This window comes from Cricetulus griseus, chromosome X (genome assembly GCF_003668045.3).
Source record: "Cricetulus griseus strain 17A/GY chromosome X, alternate assembly CriGri-PICRH-1.0, whole genome shotgun sequence".
Taxonomy (NCBI): Eukaryota; Metazoa; Chordata; class Mammalia; order Rodentia; family Cricetidae; genus Cricetulus; species Cricetulus griseus.
Window position 1 is genome coordinate 99,984,142 of NC_048604.1, and position 16,206 is coordinate 100,000,347.

At 37.6% G+C, this 16,206-nt stretch overlaps 1 protein-coding gene across 3 annotated transcripts in view; it reads right to left on the reverse strand.

Moving 5' to 3' along the window:
• The window catches only part of Mospd2 (motile sperm domain containing 2), a 42,712-nt gene that overhangs the window by 16,025 nt on the left and 10,481 nt on the right, over positions 1-16,206 (reverse strand). For 2 of the 3 annotated variants that reach the window (XM_027432816.2, XM_027432814.2), the window contains exons 3-7: positions 11,050-11,205; positions 8,862-8,948; positions 6,886-7,040; positions 3,728-3,788; positions 967-1,005 (exon numbers count right to left, since the gene is read on the reverse strand). In XM_027432816.2, the coding sequence (XP_027288617.1) occupies positions 967-1,005; positions 3,728-3,788; positions 6,886-7,040; positions 8,862-8,948; positions 11,050-11,205 (498 nt within the window). The remainder of the gene's footprint in view (positions 1-966; positions 1,006-3,727; positions 3,789-6,885; positions 7,041-8,861; positions 8,949-11,049; positions 11,206-16,206) is intronic. The other variant, XM_027432815.2, reaches the window with a different exon arrangement.

Below are 16,206 nucleotides of genomic sequence, written 5' to 3' on the forward strand. Positions count from 1 at the left end.
GCAGTCTGTAGTTTTTTTTTTTCATCAGGTATTTGGTTTCAGGCTTGTATTTACTCACCAATGAGTTACAAGCAGTCCTCTGTGACCTATTTTTAGAACTGTTTATAAAGTATCAGGGTAAATTCTTCTTTAACTATTTAATAGAATTTGCCAGAAAAGCCACCAGGGCCTGAATGTTTCTTTGTGGGATTTTTTTTGGTTGTTGGATACTGCTTCTGATTATTCTTGAATCAGTTTCAGTAGTCCAGGTCTTTCTAATAATTTATCATTTTTCATTAGTTTTCTAATTTCATTGCTATAATTGTTTTTAATTCCATAAAATCAGTAGTGACCTCTGTTTTTGATTTTACATTTTACTAAGTGTTTGTTTATTCTTTACCAGTGTTAAAGGGTTTGCCAATAAAGAACTTTTCATAGAACTGAATTTCAGTTTATAGAGTTATCCTATTGTTCGAAACAATGGACTTATATAACCACCAATGAAAACAGAATGTGAAGAAGCACCATTCCTTTTAAAATCCCTAGGTAATTTTCAATAGCCATTTCAAAATACTCAGAGCAAATTTATGAATGTCAAAAGGGGCTATGTGACTACAGTGATTTAGAGTGACGTCAGACCCCTCCCACCTTGTTCCTCAACGCTTGAAACCCAAGAGAAAACCTTGCCAATGCATGCTTTGTCAGACAACCTATGTGTGGGAAACAGAACGAGGCTTCTTGTAATTGTTTTGACCAAATGAAAGATTATCTTGAGGCTGGTTTTAGAAAAGACTAGTGGAAAAACTCTCAGTGTCTGAGGAGAGAATGTCAGACCTATTTGTTTAAAAAACAACGTTTTAGCCTTTAAAGAGTACACAAATATAATACAAACATTTTTCTAAACAGCTGTAGAAACATGGCTAAATCAGCAAAGACAGACACATGAAAGTCCAAGTGCTTTCGGGAAAACACAAATAATATACTTACCATTCATTATCCAAGGCATATCAAAGATCACTATTTTTGCTGAAAGACAAAAAAGTCACTCAAATCAACTTAGTATGTTGTAGCATATTATTTTAAGGTGTGTTACATTTGTTTAACAATGTAAAGATGTGTTGCTTTTGTTTATGCTGCATTTGTTTAACTCTGTGAAGCTGTGATTCTTTGCCGTCCAAAACACCTCATGGTCTAATAAAGAGCTGAATGGCCAATAGCAAGAAAGGGGAAAAGGATAAGAGGGGCTGGCAGGCAGAGAGAATAAATAGAAGAGAAATCTGGAAAAAAAGGGGGGGAAGAAGGGAGGGATTTAGATAGAACAAGAAGAGGAGGACGTCAGGGCCAGCCACCCAGCCAACCAGGGAGTAAGAGTGAAAGTAAGATATACAGAAGTAAGAAAAGGAAAAAGCCGAGAGGCCAAAGGTACTTGGGGTAATTTAAGTTAAGACAAGTTGGCTAGAAACAAGCCAAACTAAGGCTGGGCATTCATAACAAAGTATAAGTCTCTGTGTAATTTATTTGGGAGTAAATATAGAGCAAAGATCCAAAAGAAAAACCTAACTACTTTTAGTACTTCTATAATATTCTACCAGTTTGACATGATCTAGAAAAAAAAAAACTACCATATGAGGAAAAATTGAGCTGATTAGCCAAGTTTTAATTCATGGAATTATGAGTAGTGCTGGGACTGACCAGCATCTCACAATGGGGAGGGGTCATTGTCCTTTGGCAAACAAAGCATTCCTTTGTTCGTTTACTGATTTTGCTGCTTGAACAAAGGTACATAAGAGAATTGTTAAGGGGACACAGTGTGACATGTCAGATCAGTGCTGAAAGCAACTGCACTTTAAAAACAATATTTACCTGTCTAATTTATGGCTTCACTTATAATTTCCTTGAAATTACATTGTTAAACTAGTCACAGAGCTGTCCCTTCATTCTGATTCTAAGAAACAGAAACTATTTTTTCTTACATGTTATGAGCTCCAGGAAGCCAACAGTTCCAAAGTACACAGAACTGTTATTTGACAGACGGAACTGAGCACATTAAGTAGTGCTATCAACACCCATGAGGGGGAAAAAATCAGACACAAAGGAGATTTGTGATAGCCAATTCCTTCTTCTATTCCAGATGAATCAAATATGTAATTTTATTCTTCTCTGAGCAGAGAACCCCATAGAATGTTATACAAAACTAGCACAAAGTAAAGTGCACAAAAAGAACATGGTATCAATAAGAGGTAGCCTGGTGATCTGTGTTCCTGTTATTTACCTGGGGTATAATTAAGGTATAATAGTTCATGGCAGGTTTTGAAGAACAATCAGTTTAAAAGCCTATAAAATCCAATGTCTGCAAAACCACATTATTTTTGTAGGACGCAGACATCATCTGTAGTTAACTGAAATGAACAATATTATCATCCACCTTTACATGAATCCAGGAATAGTCCTTTCAAAGTAATCCTGAAATATTTGATAAATAACTATACTTATATTTTTTGTCAGTGGCTCATCACAAATGCTTTTAAGTATTTTAGTCAACGGGTAGTTTAGAAGGGGATGTATTTTATAAAGTAAGACATATCAGTATTATTTCAACATGGCTCACCACAACATCCTTTAGATCCTTCAGTAAACAAGTATTTCAATTTTGTTTTATCATTAAAGAAGCATGTTAATATCACAAAGTAGTAATCCTATAGTGTCCATTGATGGGCCCTGCTCAGCAAGATTTAATGAGTCAGTATGTGCCAGATACACAAGGAACAGTAGATCAGTCAAGTTTCCCAACATGGACCTTGTCGTTCTCTTTACAAACATTCACAAATAATCTCTAAAGGGATTGCAGTATAAGGCTGTAGGTGGTGCTGATTCTAGACATCCATTATGCTTTTGTTACCCAAGAAACCCTAATTGTGGTATCTCAGGAATATGCACAGGCAGTTCTGTGAATTTCCATTTTCATAACCTTTTGCCTCTCCTGCCTTTTCAGTTTTACCAAACTGGAGTTAAAAATATTTGACTGTTATATGTTGGCCATTTATTTCTCCGATAGGGAACCCATTACATAAATACAACAGATGAAAAATGAGCATATAAGGCTTAGGAGGAGTCCATCGTTTGTGTCATTAATGGGAGAATTACCATTGAAAGCAAACAAAACAAGGCTGAGTATGTTAGTTCAGTAGTAGAACATTTGCCTGGCATGTACAAGGACCTGGGTTCAATCTCCAGCATCATAATAAAACAAAATAGTATGAATCTCTCTAAGTACCAGAGTCAAATATAGTACATTATGATTCAGTATTTTCTTAGCACCAATTTTAAAACAGCAATTAGTAACATACTGTGTTTATTTATCATACAATGTACCTTGCCAGTACCACTTATCTGTTCTTGCATGCAGCAAGTTCCATATACTAAATATAATTTTAGACAAAGATCAGTACAAATGGGCTCATGTTGCAAATAAATATATAATTGCACACAGCTGTGTGTTAGATGTTATGGGATGCTTTGGCATTGAGAACTTCACTTGCACCATTAACTGTAAAGGAAACTACTTCAAAAAATTGTCTATGCATCTACTATGATAAGAATTTACATGTCTACCTAGGAATACATTTAGTGTGCTTCATCAGAAAACAATGTTTCAGGCATGAGACTCTACAATATAAAACTTTATAATATTTGGACATCATCTATAATTTCAATATATTAGAATTTTACAAAGTAGTAAGTTACTTACAGAGGTATTTGGGGTAATACACCTTAAAGCAGTTGATGATAAAGCGTACAAAGTCCATGTCCTAAAATAAAGATTAAAGCTTTTAAGACTGTCAAAATTAGAGAACTTCAAATTATACATTTCAAAAAGTGATAACTTAGTAAATATAAATGAGATGACTATTTTTCTTAAAAGATAAGCTAATCTAAGTACCTATAGCCCCAAGGGCTAAAGTTTTAGGTCATTAAGCTAAGAATTGTCTCTGAAATTGAGGTGAAGAAGTCAGATACTTATTGGTATTTTTAAAACTAACTGTATTAATTCAACCTAGTTATATGCTTCAGGCTACAAGAGCCATGGGGTATGCAATGTATATAAAAGTGATCATCACACAGGCACTCTAAAATTCTATTGAACAACTGAAGAATTATTGAAAAGGGTATATACAACTTATAACCGACTAACTGAAATACTATATATGCACTCATTTGTAGCTATACATACATATACATGTTATGGTTTAGTATTTACTTCCTAATTCTATTTTTACCTTATAAGAGCTTCAATAAAAATACTGTATTCATTTTTTTATACAGTGATCCCACTGATAGGATCTGTCAAGTAATTTTTATTTAAGAGAATTCAGATTAGTTTTGCTTTGGGATTTTTGTTTTTAGTGTATAATCACATGCTGTTCATTCATTCCAGTTGTTAGGAGACTTTATTAAGCAGCTGTCTGGTTAGCTCTCTTGCTTCATATATAACAACAGGAAATTAGGTCATTAGGGATATTATTCATGTTTCATTGCCCATATTATTCCATGCTAGCAGGCTGTTTCATTAATCCTGCTCAGCCACCTTATAATACTGCTGGTCTGAAGAGCTAAGCAGACAAGCTGAAATCCAGGACAGCTATGAAAAAGCTGGTTATTCTAGATAGGACAGGCTATAAAGTCATTAGGAATGAGTTGCATATGAGTTGCAACACCATTAATTATAGTAAACTGAAAGTAAGCATCCCTAGCTATACCCATTTAATACGGGGAAGTTCTAGTATACATATAATACCTTTATAAATAACCATTATATCTCTGGGCATAGTTTCAAAACTCTATAGTTGAGTAAAAGCCAGAAAAAGGGCTTAAAACTAGCTGTATAAAATTTTGGTTACCTATTTTAAAAGTCATGGCCACTCTCAGATACTCTTACTGGTCTTCATCTAGTGGTTATTGCCATCTTTTATTCAGCTGAATGTCCTTGTTCATAAACACTTGCGTTACTGCTAACTTCGAGGATTTGATGTCAGTGGTGTGTGTCTACACTGGGTACTACATAACATAGGTCCACAAGACAGCCTGTTGTAGAATCTCGCAGGGTGTTTTTCAGAATGGTGGCCTTATCATGTAAAGTATCCATCCTCTGATGATGCATGCAAGATTTTTCTTTCTACTTCAACTGCTGAGATTGGATACACTTCTCCTAAAATGTTGGTAATTTAAAATCTACCTATTTGTATCATTTTAAATGATTCCATTCTTTTATCTAGGAAGGTGAAAGGCCACAATCAACATGGCAATCCAACTCATACTAAAGCATTTTTATGCATCTTTATAAGCTGACTTTGTGAATCATAAAAGTGTCTTATAAAAAAAGAAATTATCCAATAAAGATTCAGCTGCTATATGACATTTAATAATGACTGAAATATGTAATAGCACCAATACTCTTTCTTTACAAATTAGAAATGACATTAGGTAAGTTGCTTGAAAAACCACCAGATAGCTCCTGTCAATTCTCTATATAAGGTAACAGAATACACTGTTCATTGTTTCGAGGTAATAAATAGGTAACTGTGGTACCTAAAGAACAAAAGAATCATAGTCTATCTTTATTGAATGTTGACTTATCTAAGTCATTTTAGCTTCATTTAGAATATAAAATATTTTATTTTGTAATTTACAATCCATTCAATGGAAACTACATTTTTTTAAAAATGCAGGTTATTGGATTCTTAATGTGAGAAAAAAAAACATTATGCCATCTCCCTCCTAAAGCTCTTTTTTTGTTTGTTTGTTTGTTTTGAGGCAGTGTTTCTCTGTGGCTTTGGAGGCTGTCCTGGAACTAGCTCTTGTAGACCAGGCTGGTCTCCAACTCACAGAGATCTGACTGCCTCTGCCTCCCAAGTGCTGGGATTAAAGGTGTGCACCACCAATGCCTGGCTCCTAAAGCTCTTTTTAATTGTTCTCTCTAACCTGGTTTTGTTGTTGTTTAAATCTAAGACATCATTATTTTGGGCTACACAGCCACATACTGTAGTAAAACAGCTCTTTTTTATCTTAAACAGGTACTCACCAATATTATTACAAGTTTTCCACAAATACCAACATAAGTAGTTACATATACTCTATCAATTAGGTATAACGTAATGTACCATTTTGCCATGTTGGACATCTAGAATTTTTCGTAATCTCTCCGTATTCTTTGAGGCAGTCTCACTATGCTGTCCAAGCTATCCTTGAACTCCTAGGTTTAAATGACCTTTATATCCCACCTTCATAAGTAGCTGTGGCTATTGTTGCACACAGAATAATGTGTTGATATTGGTAGCTAGTGATTTAACAAAGTTTTTAGGCTGGTAATATCATGTGAAGAAAACTGGTTCCCCAAGCTTACTAAATAAAATAAACAAAAACATTCAAGAAGTATACACAAGTACCCAACAATAGCACAGAGCATGGCATGAGGCAAACTCACATGAGCATCTTGTACCCTCAAAACAAGGCAAAAATATAAGATTACAGAGATCGTGCATGTGTTTATTCAATATTCAGTGACTGTGTTACTCTGTGCAGGGCATGGGAGATGGTGCTGGGGTATATTAGCATGGTAAAAACATTCATGTTCATCACAATGACTCATGCCCCGCCAGCCTCCATGTCTTACCTCTCCATCTTTTACACCAAAAATAGAATGTTGCTAGGATATATAGCATCTGTACCAAATACTGAAGCAAATTTAATTCTTTGTAAACCCTATTCTACATTTGACTTCACACAAGGGGAAAAATAATCCTTTTGGATTCTGCTAGCTTCATTTTACAACAATATTTGGTTGGCAAGAATACAGGACAAACAGAGGAAACCAGAGCAAATGATTTATGATTAATGAAGAATGCTTACTATGCTATTGAGTCCAGTTTCTGACATGTCAAACATCACTGTGATAGGCTTCCCATTTTCTCTCTTGGCATATCGTTCCAACCAGAATGCTATAAGCTTCTTTTTGTCCATTATCGTTTTCTGGTCTTTTATATGATACTTCACTCTGATCCAGACTTTAAGCAGAATAACAGATAAAAATAAAAATATTATTGGTGGCATTTTTATTATATATACATTATATATATATATATATATATATATATATTCTTTCCCTTGGCATGTATCTTCATTTCTAATTCATCTTGTTTTGAATAAAAACGTCTCTCCCCTCTTTAAAATGAGAAATAGTTGCACTTGGGACCTTTAAATTAAAGAGAAGAAGAGAGGCAAACTAGTTTTCTCTCCTTTAGAAAATAAATAGACATCACTTTTAAGTGAGCTGCAGAGAAAATGCAGGTGAGCAAATACCATTTTGTAATAACCCAGAAGTGCTCTTCACTATGCTTAAGAGGAAAGCCACTGGTCTGATCAAACACTAGAAAACATATTCCACCCAAAAGAGACACACAGACAAACAGTAGGGAGGCCTGGGGGAGTGCCATGCAGAGGAGTGGAAGGCACAGAAGCTTCGGTGGTGGCAACTAAGGGGAGTGGACCATGCAAACACTTCAGGTGGTGGCAGCTAAGACTGGAATGTGTTGGTGAGAAGAGAAGCAGGACAGGGGCGGGGGACCCCTAGATGACTCTGGGGTCCTAGCTTCATTTTGGTTTTCCTATTTCAAAACCTAGCTTGGGTGGTGCCATAGAGGTTGGAGTGAAAGAGGCCAGGGGGGAAACCTATCTGGTCACAACCTGGGAAGGAGCTGACAATAAGGAAACTGGGTAGGCAGGACTGAACTGAGGAAGTGGCTCGTGAAGATGAAACGGGGATCAAAAGGAGGCTAAATTACAGGGAGAGTCAAGAAATGGAGCCGAGCAATCCAGAAGGAACATGAGTGACAGGACAAGAGTGTGAGTTGTAGATTATATGGAAGGCAGCTCACAGTCAAGAGACACCAGCTGGCAGGCAGCTGGGTATGCGGCAAGGAGCTTGGGAATTGCATGGAATCCGCACTGTGAGTTGGGAAGTTGCCAAAACTGATGTGTCTGAGATGACCCCATGGGACAGTATCAGCTGCAAAGTATAAGAAACCAAGAAAAGAACAGGCTTTGGGAAACATGTTTCAGGACAAACAACAGAAGATGTCTGAGAAAAGGAGACTGAAAAAGAAGAGGCGGGGATAAGATGAAAGTGCACCGTACCGTCAAAATACGGTGCAATTCACAAGCTAAAGAAAAGGCAAGCCAGGTGTACACAGGCTCTCCTACCCTTAGTACCAACTCAAGCTATATTTGGGTGAGTGGAAAGGAGGATAAGAAAGTCATCTGAACAACAGATGACTGCTACTTTTCTTCCCATTACTACCCACATTTCAGAAAAAGCTAAGAGGTGACCGGGGAGAGACTTAAAAGTCTATTTTGCATATTTAGCAACTGTCAAAAGATTTTCCATAAAAATAAATATAAGGTGGAGTGTTAGCAACATCGAGAAAGAAGATAATGACGAACTGAAATGACTTTGGCTTTGTTACTACTGCTCCAGTGTCATGCCTACTTGCCTGCCTGCTACCATACTGCCCACTGTGATCGTCATGGACTCTAACCCTCTGATACCATAAGCCCCAAACAAACTCTTTTATTAAGTTGCCTTGGAAAGACTGTCTCATCACAGGAATAGACAAGTAACTAAGACACAGTGTTTGTGTTTGCTGCTTAGTTTAAGATAATGCAAATTATGCCTTGATATTATTTGATAGGGGTAAAGATGGCCCCACACCTCTAGTTGTAGGAAATTAGTTGCATATACATATGGAAAAGTTCTGTGATTATTAATTGAGACACAGACATACATCTTAAAGTCTTGAAGAGCTGGGGTATGAACTGAATATACTTACATAGTTTGTTACCTTCTTTGTCATAACCGTGGAGATAAATACCACCAAGTTCTAATAACCATCTTGGAATAGAGGATTCACTAAGATCTAGAAAAAAAAAACACTGTAAAGGTAATGTTACATAATAGTTCTGCCATCACTTACTCAAACTTGAACAAAATTCAACTTACTTAAATCTTGAATAAAATATAACTAACTTATTTTAAAAAATTAGAAAAGAGTGGCTGGTAATATGAAAGCATTTCCTGCTGAGAAAACAACAGACAACATATTTACAGATGATGAAGAGAACTGGGAAAACTCCTTTATTTTTGTGGATACTTTTGCTGATTCTGGTTGGGTTTCGAATAACGATTTGATTTATCATACATGTTAACACTAAGAGACCATTTGATCTAATGCTGGAGGGGTCTGGATGTAGTTCTGTGGTGGTAGGAGGGTACATGTTTAGCACAGACAAGGTCATGGATTCTATCCCTAGGTTCCCCCTAAACAAACAAAAGCTACATTAATAAAATATTCACACAACCTTAGAATTGGATGGGGAAACATCACTGTTTTGTCTAGCAAGTTGCCATTTTCTCTCTGTTCCCTCTTCTTCCTCTCTAGCTCCCCCACGCCGAGTTTGTGTGTGTGTGTGTGTGTGTGTGTGTGTGTGTGTGTGTGTGTTGTGGGTTGTCTTCCTCTATCACTCTCACCTTACTTTGGGGAGATTCTCTCAGTGAATTTAGAGCTTGCTGACCTGATTTGGCTAAACTAATATACTAGCTGGCCAGCAAAGCCCCCTGGGATCCTGTGTCCACCCCACTCTCCACCCCCAAGCACTCAGATTACAAGTGCATTTTGCCATGCCTAGCCTTTGAAGTGAGTGCTAGAGAGCTAAACTTAGTCATGCTTGCTTGTGCAACAGGAATTTTACGCACTGTGCTGCATCCCTACCCCCAAAATGGTATTTTTCTATGAAGTTTTATATACAGAACACTAATGTTTTAGAGCAGGTGGAAAATAACTCAAGAAACAATATAAAATTCAGGAAAAACAAATGACAGACCTAACTGGTCTCTAAGGGAAGCTGAGGACCAATGTGCCAAGGCAGCACTTTCCAGAGAACTTTCACGGTTTCTCTCTCATTCCCTATGCCTACCTCATATCCTTGCTGTGTGCCACCAGAAACTAGCCACCTGTACAAGAATATACGCATTGTTGAGTTTAGTATCAGATTCTAAATGAGCTAAAAAAAAAAAGACAAAAGGAGAAAAAAAGGCCACACACAACAAACTTTACTCTGAATAAGTTCATTTTGTCCATGATTTAGAAATTGCAGATATGTGCTTTTTTTCTTGATTAACAAATGTTTCTTTGTTTAAACTGCCTACAGTTTTTACATTTTGCATCATTTTTCTTTTTAGATTTTAGGTATGCCCTTTCTTGTGGATTCTAATATAAAGAATGGGGAGAAAATTAGCTCTAGACTTCTTGGCAATTTTGCATTAAGTTTTTAGACTCCGTCTCTCCAGAGTTCATAATCTTCTATGACAGGCAATGCTTTATAGGTAGTTGAAATGGGCAGTTATGTCTACTTATTCTTGTTAATGTTTTAGAGGGAGGCAATAGGTAACATCCCCTGCAGAGTTCTTCATACATCTGAAAACTAATGTAAACTTCCCTCTAAGATTTCAAACACCCGTTTTGATTACAAATTTCAATCTAGTAGAAGAGTTTTAAAAAGGCTGCCACAGGAATCCTTGGGGATATGCTTGCTTTGCTGGGCTCCCCATTCAGTTATGGAACACTCACAAACACACGCCTCTCTGGGAATATGGAAAGGCGTGGGCAACAACTGAAAAAAAAAAAAAACAGGACAGCAACATCTTCTTATTTCTAGGTCTAATAGGGAAGATTGTTTTGCCATTGTTTAATGGAATCAAACCAAACACAGATTAGGCAACCATGTTTTTAGTGACAATATGTGAATCGGTTCCCTATCATCTGATCTTCTTATGAATTATTCTCCTTCTAAGATTTTTTTCATAAACTGTCCCTTTGAAAGTGTGATTAGGCCCCTAAAGGTAATAATATTCTAGTGTTTATGATGACTTTTAGGGATGTGTACAAATATAGACAAGTGCCTAACAGTAACATTTATACAGATGGTATTACCCTGTCAAGGTTAATTCCAACAGCTTACCATTGACAGCAAATTCTTTTCTCCACTGAAAACTCTCATCAAGCATCTTCAGTGTTTCATCCACAACATTATGTCTCCAAATTAAGTAACTTTCAACCCAGTTATCATCTTGCTGAAGCCTTTCAACATCACGTGGATCATATTTTTCTGATTTTTCTGGAGAAAAAAAACAATAAGGAACAACTAAATCAGGTTAATTGTGCTGCAAAAAATAACAAAAATAATGGCAAAGGAGAAGAGAGATATGGAAGACAAAGTCATACTTCTCCAAGACACACATGGGGATGATTTTTAGGTGAAAATACAATCTAAAGTACTGACCGTATTCCTAACTGAGAACAGAACAAAGTTATCTAAAGACTACCGATGGGGAATGTACTGTGTATGTTTATCTTATTGATTGTAAATAAAATACTGTTTGGCCAATGAGACAGCAAGTAGACGGGACTAGGAGTCAAAGAGGATTCTGGGAAATGTAGTAGAGAGATGCTGATCCAGGCAGGAAGTGACATGGCAAGGAGACTCATATTTAAGTGAAGGAGAAACAGGAAGTGCCCCTCTTTTCCCCTCTGCTCCTGCTCCAGCAGCACAATGTGAGCCACCAGCAAGGAGGGACGCCAATAAGGTGTCCGATAAGATAAGTCTTATAAAATATATAGGTTTATGATAATTAAGACTGAGTTAGCAGATGAGAAGTCCTAGTCATTGGCCAAGCAGCTTTGAACCTAATACAAGTTTCTGTGTAATCATTTGGGTCTAACTCGGGCAGGCAGCTGTTGTAAAGCTCACATGTGGCAGTGGGGCTCAGGTGGCATTTGGCAAAAAGATTTATCGTAACAGACTACACATTTGAGAAGATGTCTAACTATGTTGTTTAGCAGGTCTTTGAATTCTTGGAGTTCAAGTGGTCCTCCTGCCTCAGTCTTAGTAGCTAGAGTCACAGGTGTGCACTTTAGTATATGGCACAAGACATCATTATTTTAAAAAGTCAAGTAGAAAACTGTCCATTATCTAGCATACCATTGTACTAGCTAATACTTCTTTCCTGTGACAAAAATCAAAAAAGTAAGGAAAGATTCTTTTTGTGGATTACAGTTGGTCTCCAACTTGTGGCTCTTCTCCCTTGGACTCCCAAGTACTGGGATTACAGGGGTGCACCAAGGAGACCAGCTAAGGAAACATTGATTTGGGGTCACAGTTTCAGATCTTTTACTCTGTGCCAACTCTCTCAATTATTTCTTGACTGGTGATGAGGGTAGTATGTCATGGCAGAATGGTACTAGAGAACAAAACCGCTCATATCATGGCAGACAAGTAGCAGAGAGAGGGGGGGGGCAGGGATTGGGTATACTATTCAACTGCATGACCACTCAGTGACTAACTTCTTCCAGCAAGGCCCTGTCTCCTAATAGACCATTCTGCTATGAACTCATCAATGGATTTGTCCACTGATGAAGTCAGTTCCCCCATGATCCAGTCACTTCTCATTTGCTACCAGCTGGGGAATCAAGGCCTTCAACACCCAAGCTTTTTCAGGGACTACTTCACATCTAAACCATAACATGCAGCAGCAGCATGTTTTCAGAGTCTGAGGCCAACATCTCCAATCATAATTATAATTGTGTGTCTTCATACAGATGCCATATTCCCCACCAACTTCTATACCAGATATTCCTCCTTGTATGCTTTTCTTATTAGTTTACTGTAAGTGAATTCTTCCTGTCTCCCTGGAATCACTCCTATACATCCCAATTCGACCATGTGGCAGCACTCCTTTCAGACACTTCCTCTTCTCACAAATCTTTCCTAGGACCAAAGGTCATTCTTTGGTTTGCAGCACCAGATCTTCATTTAAGCTCTTCTTAAGGCATTCAACAATATTTATCTTGAATTCGAGTTACTGGTACGCACGCCATCTTTCCCAAAACAACAGTAAGGTCCACAGCCTGTACATCTTACGGATTCTCCAGAGTAGATGACACATTTATTGACAGACTCTATTCTGTCTTTACCTTTAGTTTCTTCTTCAGTGCTAAAGCAAACAGTTTTGGAAATTTCTCCAGCTTCTGTATTTCCTTTTCTTTCACAAGTATTTAGTTGCTATATTGTACAGGGTCTACCTCCTCTCCACTTGTACTGCCTTTAGTTCAGGGCCCTTTGATAATAGATGAAAGGGCAGGCAAAGTATAAAGTGCATTGAGACAATTAACCTATTTGAGTCTCCCTTTTTTCATCAGCAAACTGTTTTATATACTCAGAGAGCTGTGTGAGGGTCAGATGAAAAAGAATGTATGAAGTACTTGGAAATTTAAAACACCATAAAATATGAGACCATAAATCACACAATTTTGGAATGTCATCCGGGGTATCGATTTTAATATATGGGCTCTATTTTTCAAATCTATAAAATGAGTTGCTCCATAGTACATAAACTTTAGGAAATAGTTTTAGCTCTGTAATTTGAAAATTCATTAGTATTCCAAGCACAGTTTTCCTTTCATTATAAATGACATTTGAGAGCATAAGATGGCTTTAAAAGAGTTAACATAGCCTCTGTCTCATTAAGGAGGGATCATGCCGTTGGCCGTTGTACCCGTAGGATATTTTCCTTAAAATTACAGCTGCCTTTATCCACTTGCAGGAAAATGTCTGCCACATATCCAACTTAGCATAAACACAGTTTATTTGTCAGTTCTTCTTCCAAATAAAAAATAAAAAAAATGGTGGTCAGTGAAAAGGGACTAAGTAATCTCCCAAGTCAAACACACTTAGCATGTTCTATGGGTACACCCCCATTTTCTCACACAAGACATTAAAAGCACATGACTTCAAAGGTCAATGATTAATAAAATTTTCTGTATCATTAGAGACTTTCTAAAATGAGTTTGGCTTTTCTCTCTCCTTCTTTCCTGAACACGATAAGCACAATGACTACTTTTCTTGGCTCTGGTTATAGTCAGCAGTTTGATCTGCTATTGCTTTTGTATAATCAGTACACATGTCAGGACAATGAAAAAAGCAAATGATACCTTAGAACTAGGATAAAAGCCATTTGAACTCACAGGTTTCTGGAAGTGTCTTGGGCATCCACCAGGGTCCCAGACTATACTGAAAAGTACTTTCTTAGAAAGACACTTGTAAGTGATACAAGCTCAGTACAAAGTAACCACAATAAAAACAGTGAAACATTATTGCTAACAGTATTACTACTGGTAGCCCTATCACAAGACACTGACCCCCACTAAATTTTCTTTTTTTTTCTTTCTGATTTTTCAAGATAGGGTTTCTCTGTGTTAATAGCTCTAGCTATCCTGGAACTCACTTTGCAGAGCAGGCAGGCCTTGAACTCACAGAGATCTGCCTGCCTCTGCCTCCCAAGTTCTGGGATTAAAGGCATGTACTGCCACCACCCAGCTGACTACTAGAAATTTCAAGCCCTCTTCCTTTGATAGTTTTCTGCAATCAGAAGTTTCCATTTAACATCATTATTAGTAGGAATGTATTTACACAGGAAATACTGTTGTTGCTGTTTTAACCATTTAACCCTAGACAAGCAGCAATGAAATCAGAGAAGGGAAAAGAAATGAGAAAGAGATATCTGGAGAGGGGAAGAGGTAGGGTTAAGCAGAGAGAGGCAGAAGAAAAGTTGAAACTGGGATAAAGAACAAGAGAAAATAGGGGAAGGGGCAAGGGAGTAAGGAGGGAGTGAACACAAGATAGCAATAGAGATGTGGGACATAAGGCAGATGGAAGGAGGAGGAGAACAGAGAATAAGGTGAACAGTCAGCATTCTGTGGCTTTGGATCACACAGTTAAGGGACATCATTAACTACACTTAGTACAACAAAATCCACTGTTTTCTTTTAAAATCATTATGTTATTCATCTATTTATTTGTATTATTTATAGTGTGCATGTGTGGTGGTCAGAGGACAACTTTGTGGAGCCAGTTCTCTCTTTGTGCCATGTGTGTTCCAGGAAGTGAACTCAGTTTGTCAGAGTTGGTGGTACCCACCTTTACCCATTAAGCCATTTTACTAGCCTCCACAATCTCTTGTTTTTATACATAGGCCTTAGATTCCCCCATGAACCTTCATAACAGATTGGATGAAAGTCCTGACAGGGTTTTGGGAGAGAAGTACAGATTGTGGATGTGCTGAGTATGGAAGTTATTGGGAAAAAACAAAAAACAAAACGAAAAATCCACTCCCTTAGCAGTTGGCCACAATCTACTCTGAATCTCTCCTTATCCGTCGAGCATTGTGGAAGACTGAGTGAAAGGTGATCTTCTACGATGAACAAGTCTCAAGTTCTAGCATGCATCAGAACCACTAAGGGCTGTTAACACAGGCACTCTTGGGTTCCATACCTAGATGGTGAATTGGAGAGATCGAAGAATCTGCAAGCTGGAATAAGGACCATATCTAGTGAACCTCTGGTTGACTGCAGGGTCTGGCAATTCCCACCACCCCATCCCATGCAGGGTCATATGGTAAGTATCTTAAACCTTGAGGGACACAGATACCCTGTTGCCGATTCCTTGTATGTGTATTTAAAACCACTTTAAAATACAAACTAAATCAAAATAATTGTCAGGTGAGGACTGTATAGAAACAGGCTTTAGATGATGTCTAGTCAGCTGCCAGGAAGGTGGAACTTTTTCAGTTGCTTTCCTTTAAGAACACCAAGGTCTAAATTTTTACCACTCACCAGCTAATTATCCAGGCTAAACAGACTTAATGGATTTTGGACATTCATACATATTATGGACTGTGTCAAGGCCTCAGTGTGGACTCATTATGTACAATTTGGTGTTTGCTCTACTTAGGCCAAGTCAAATGGGAGAATGTGGGGCCCATCTCATTAAAAATCCAAGCCTGGTGACACAAGCCTGTAATTCCAGTTACTCAGGAGGCCAGGACAGCAAGATCACAAGTACAAGGCCTAAATGCCTACCACAGCTACACAGTGAATTCAAAGATGTCCAGGAGACTTAACTAGATACTTTTTTCAAACTAAAAACTGAGAAAAAAGAAAGGCTAAGTTATACATTTCAATGGTAGTGTGATAGCTTAGCATGTATGAATCCCTGAGTTCAATCTCTATCACACACACACACACACACACACACACACACACACACACACACACACACACA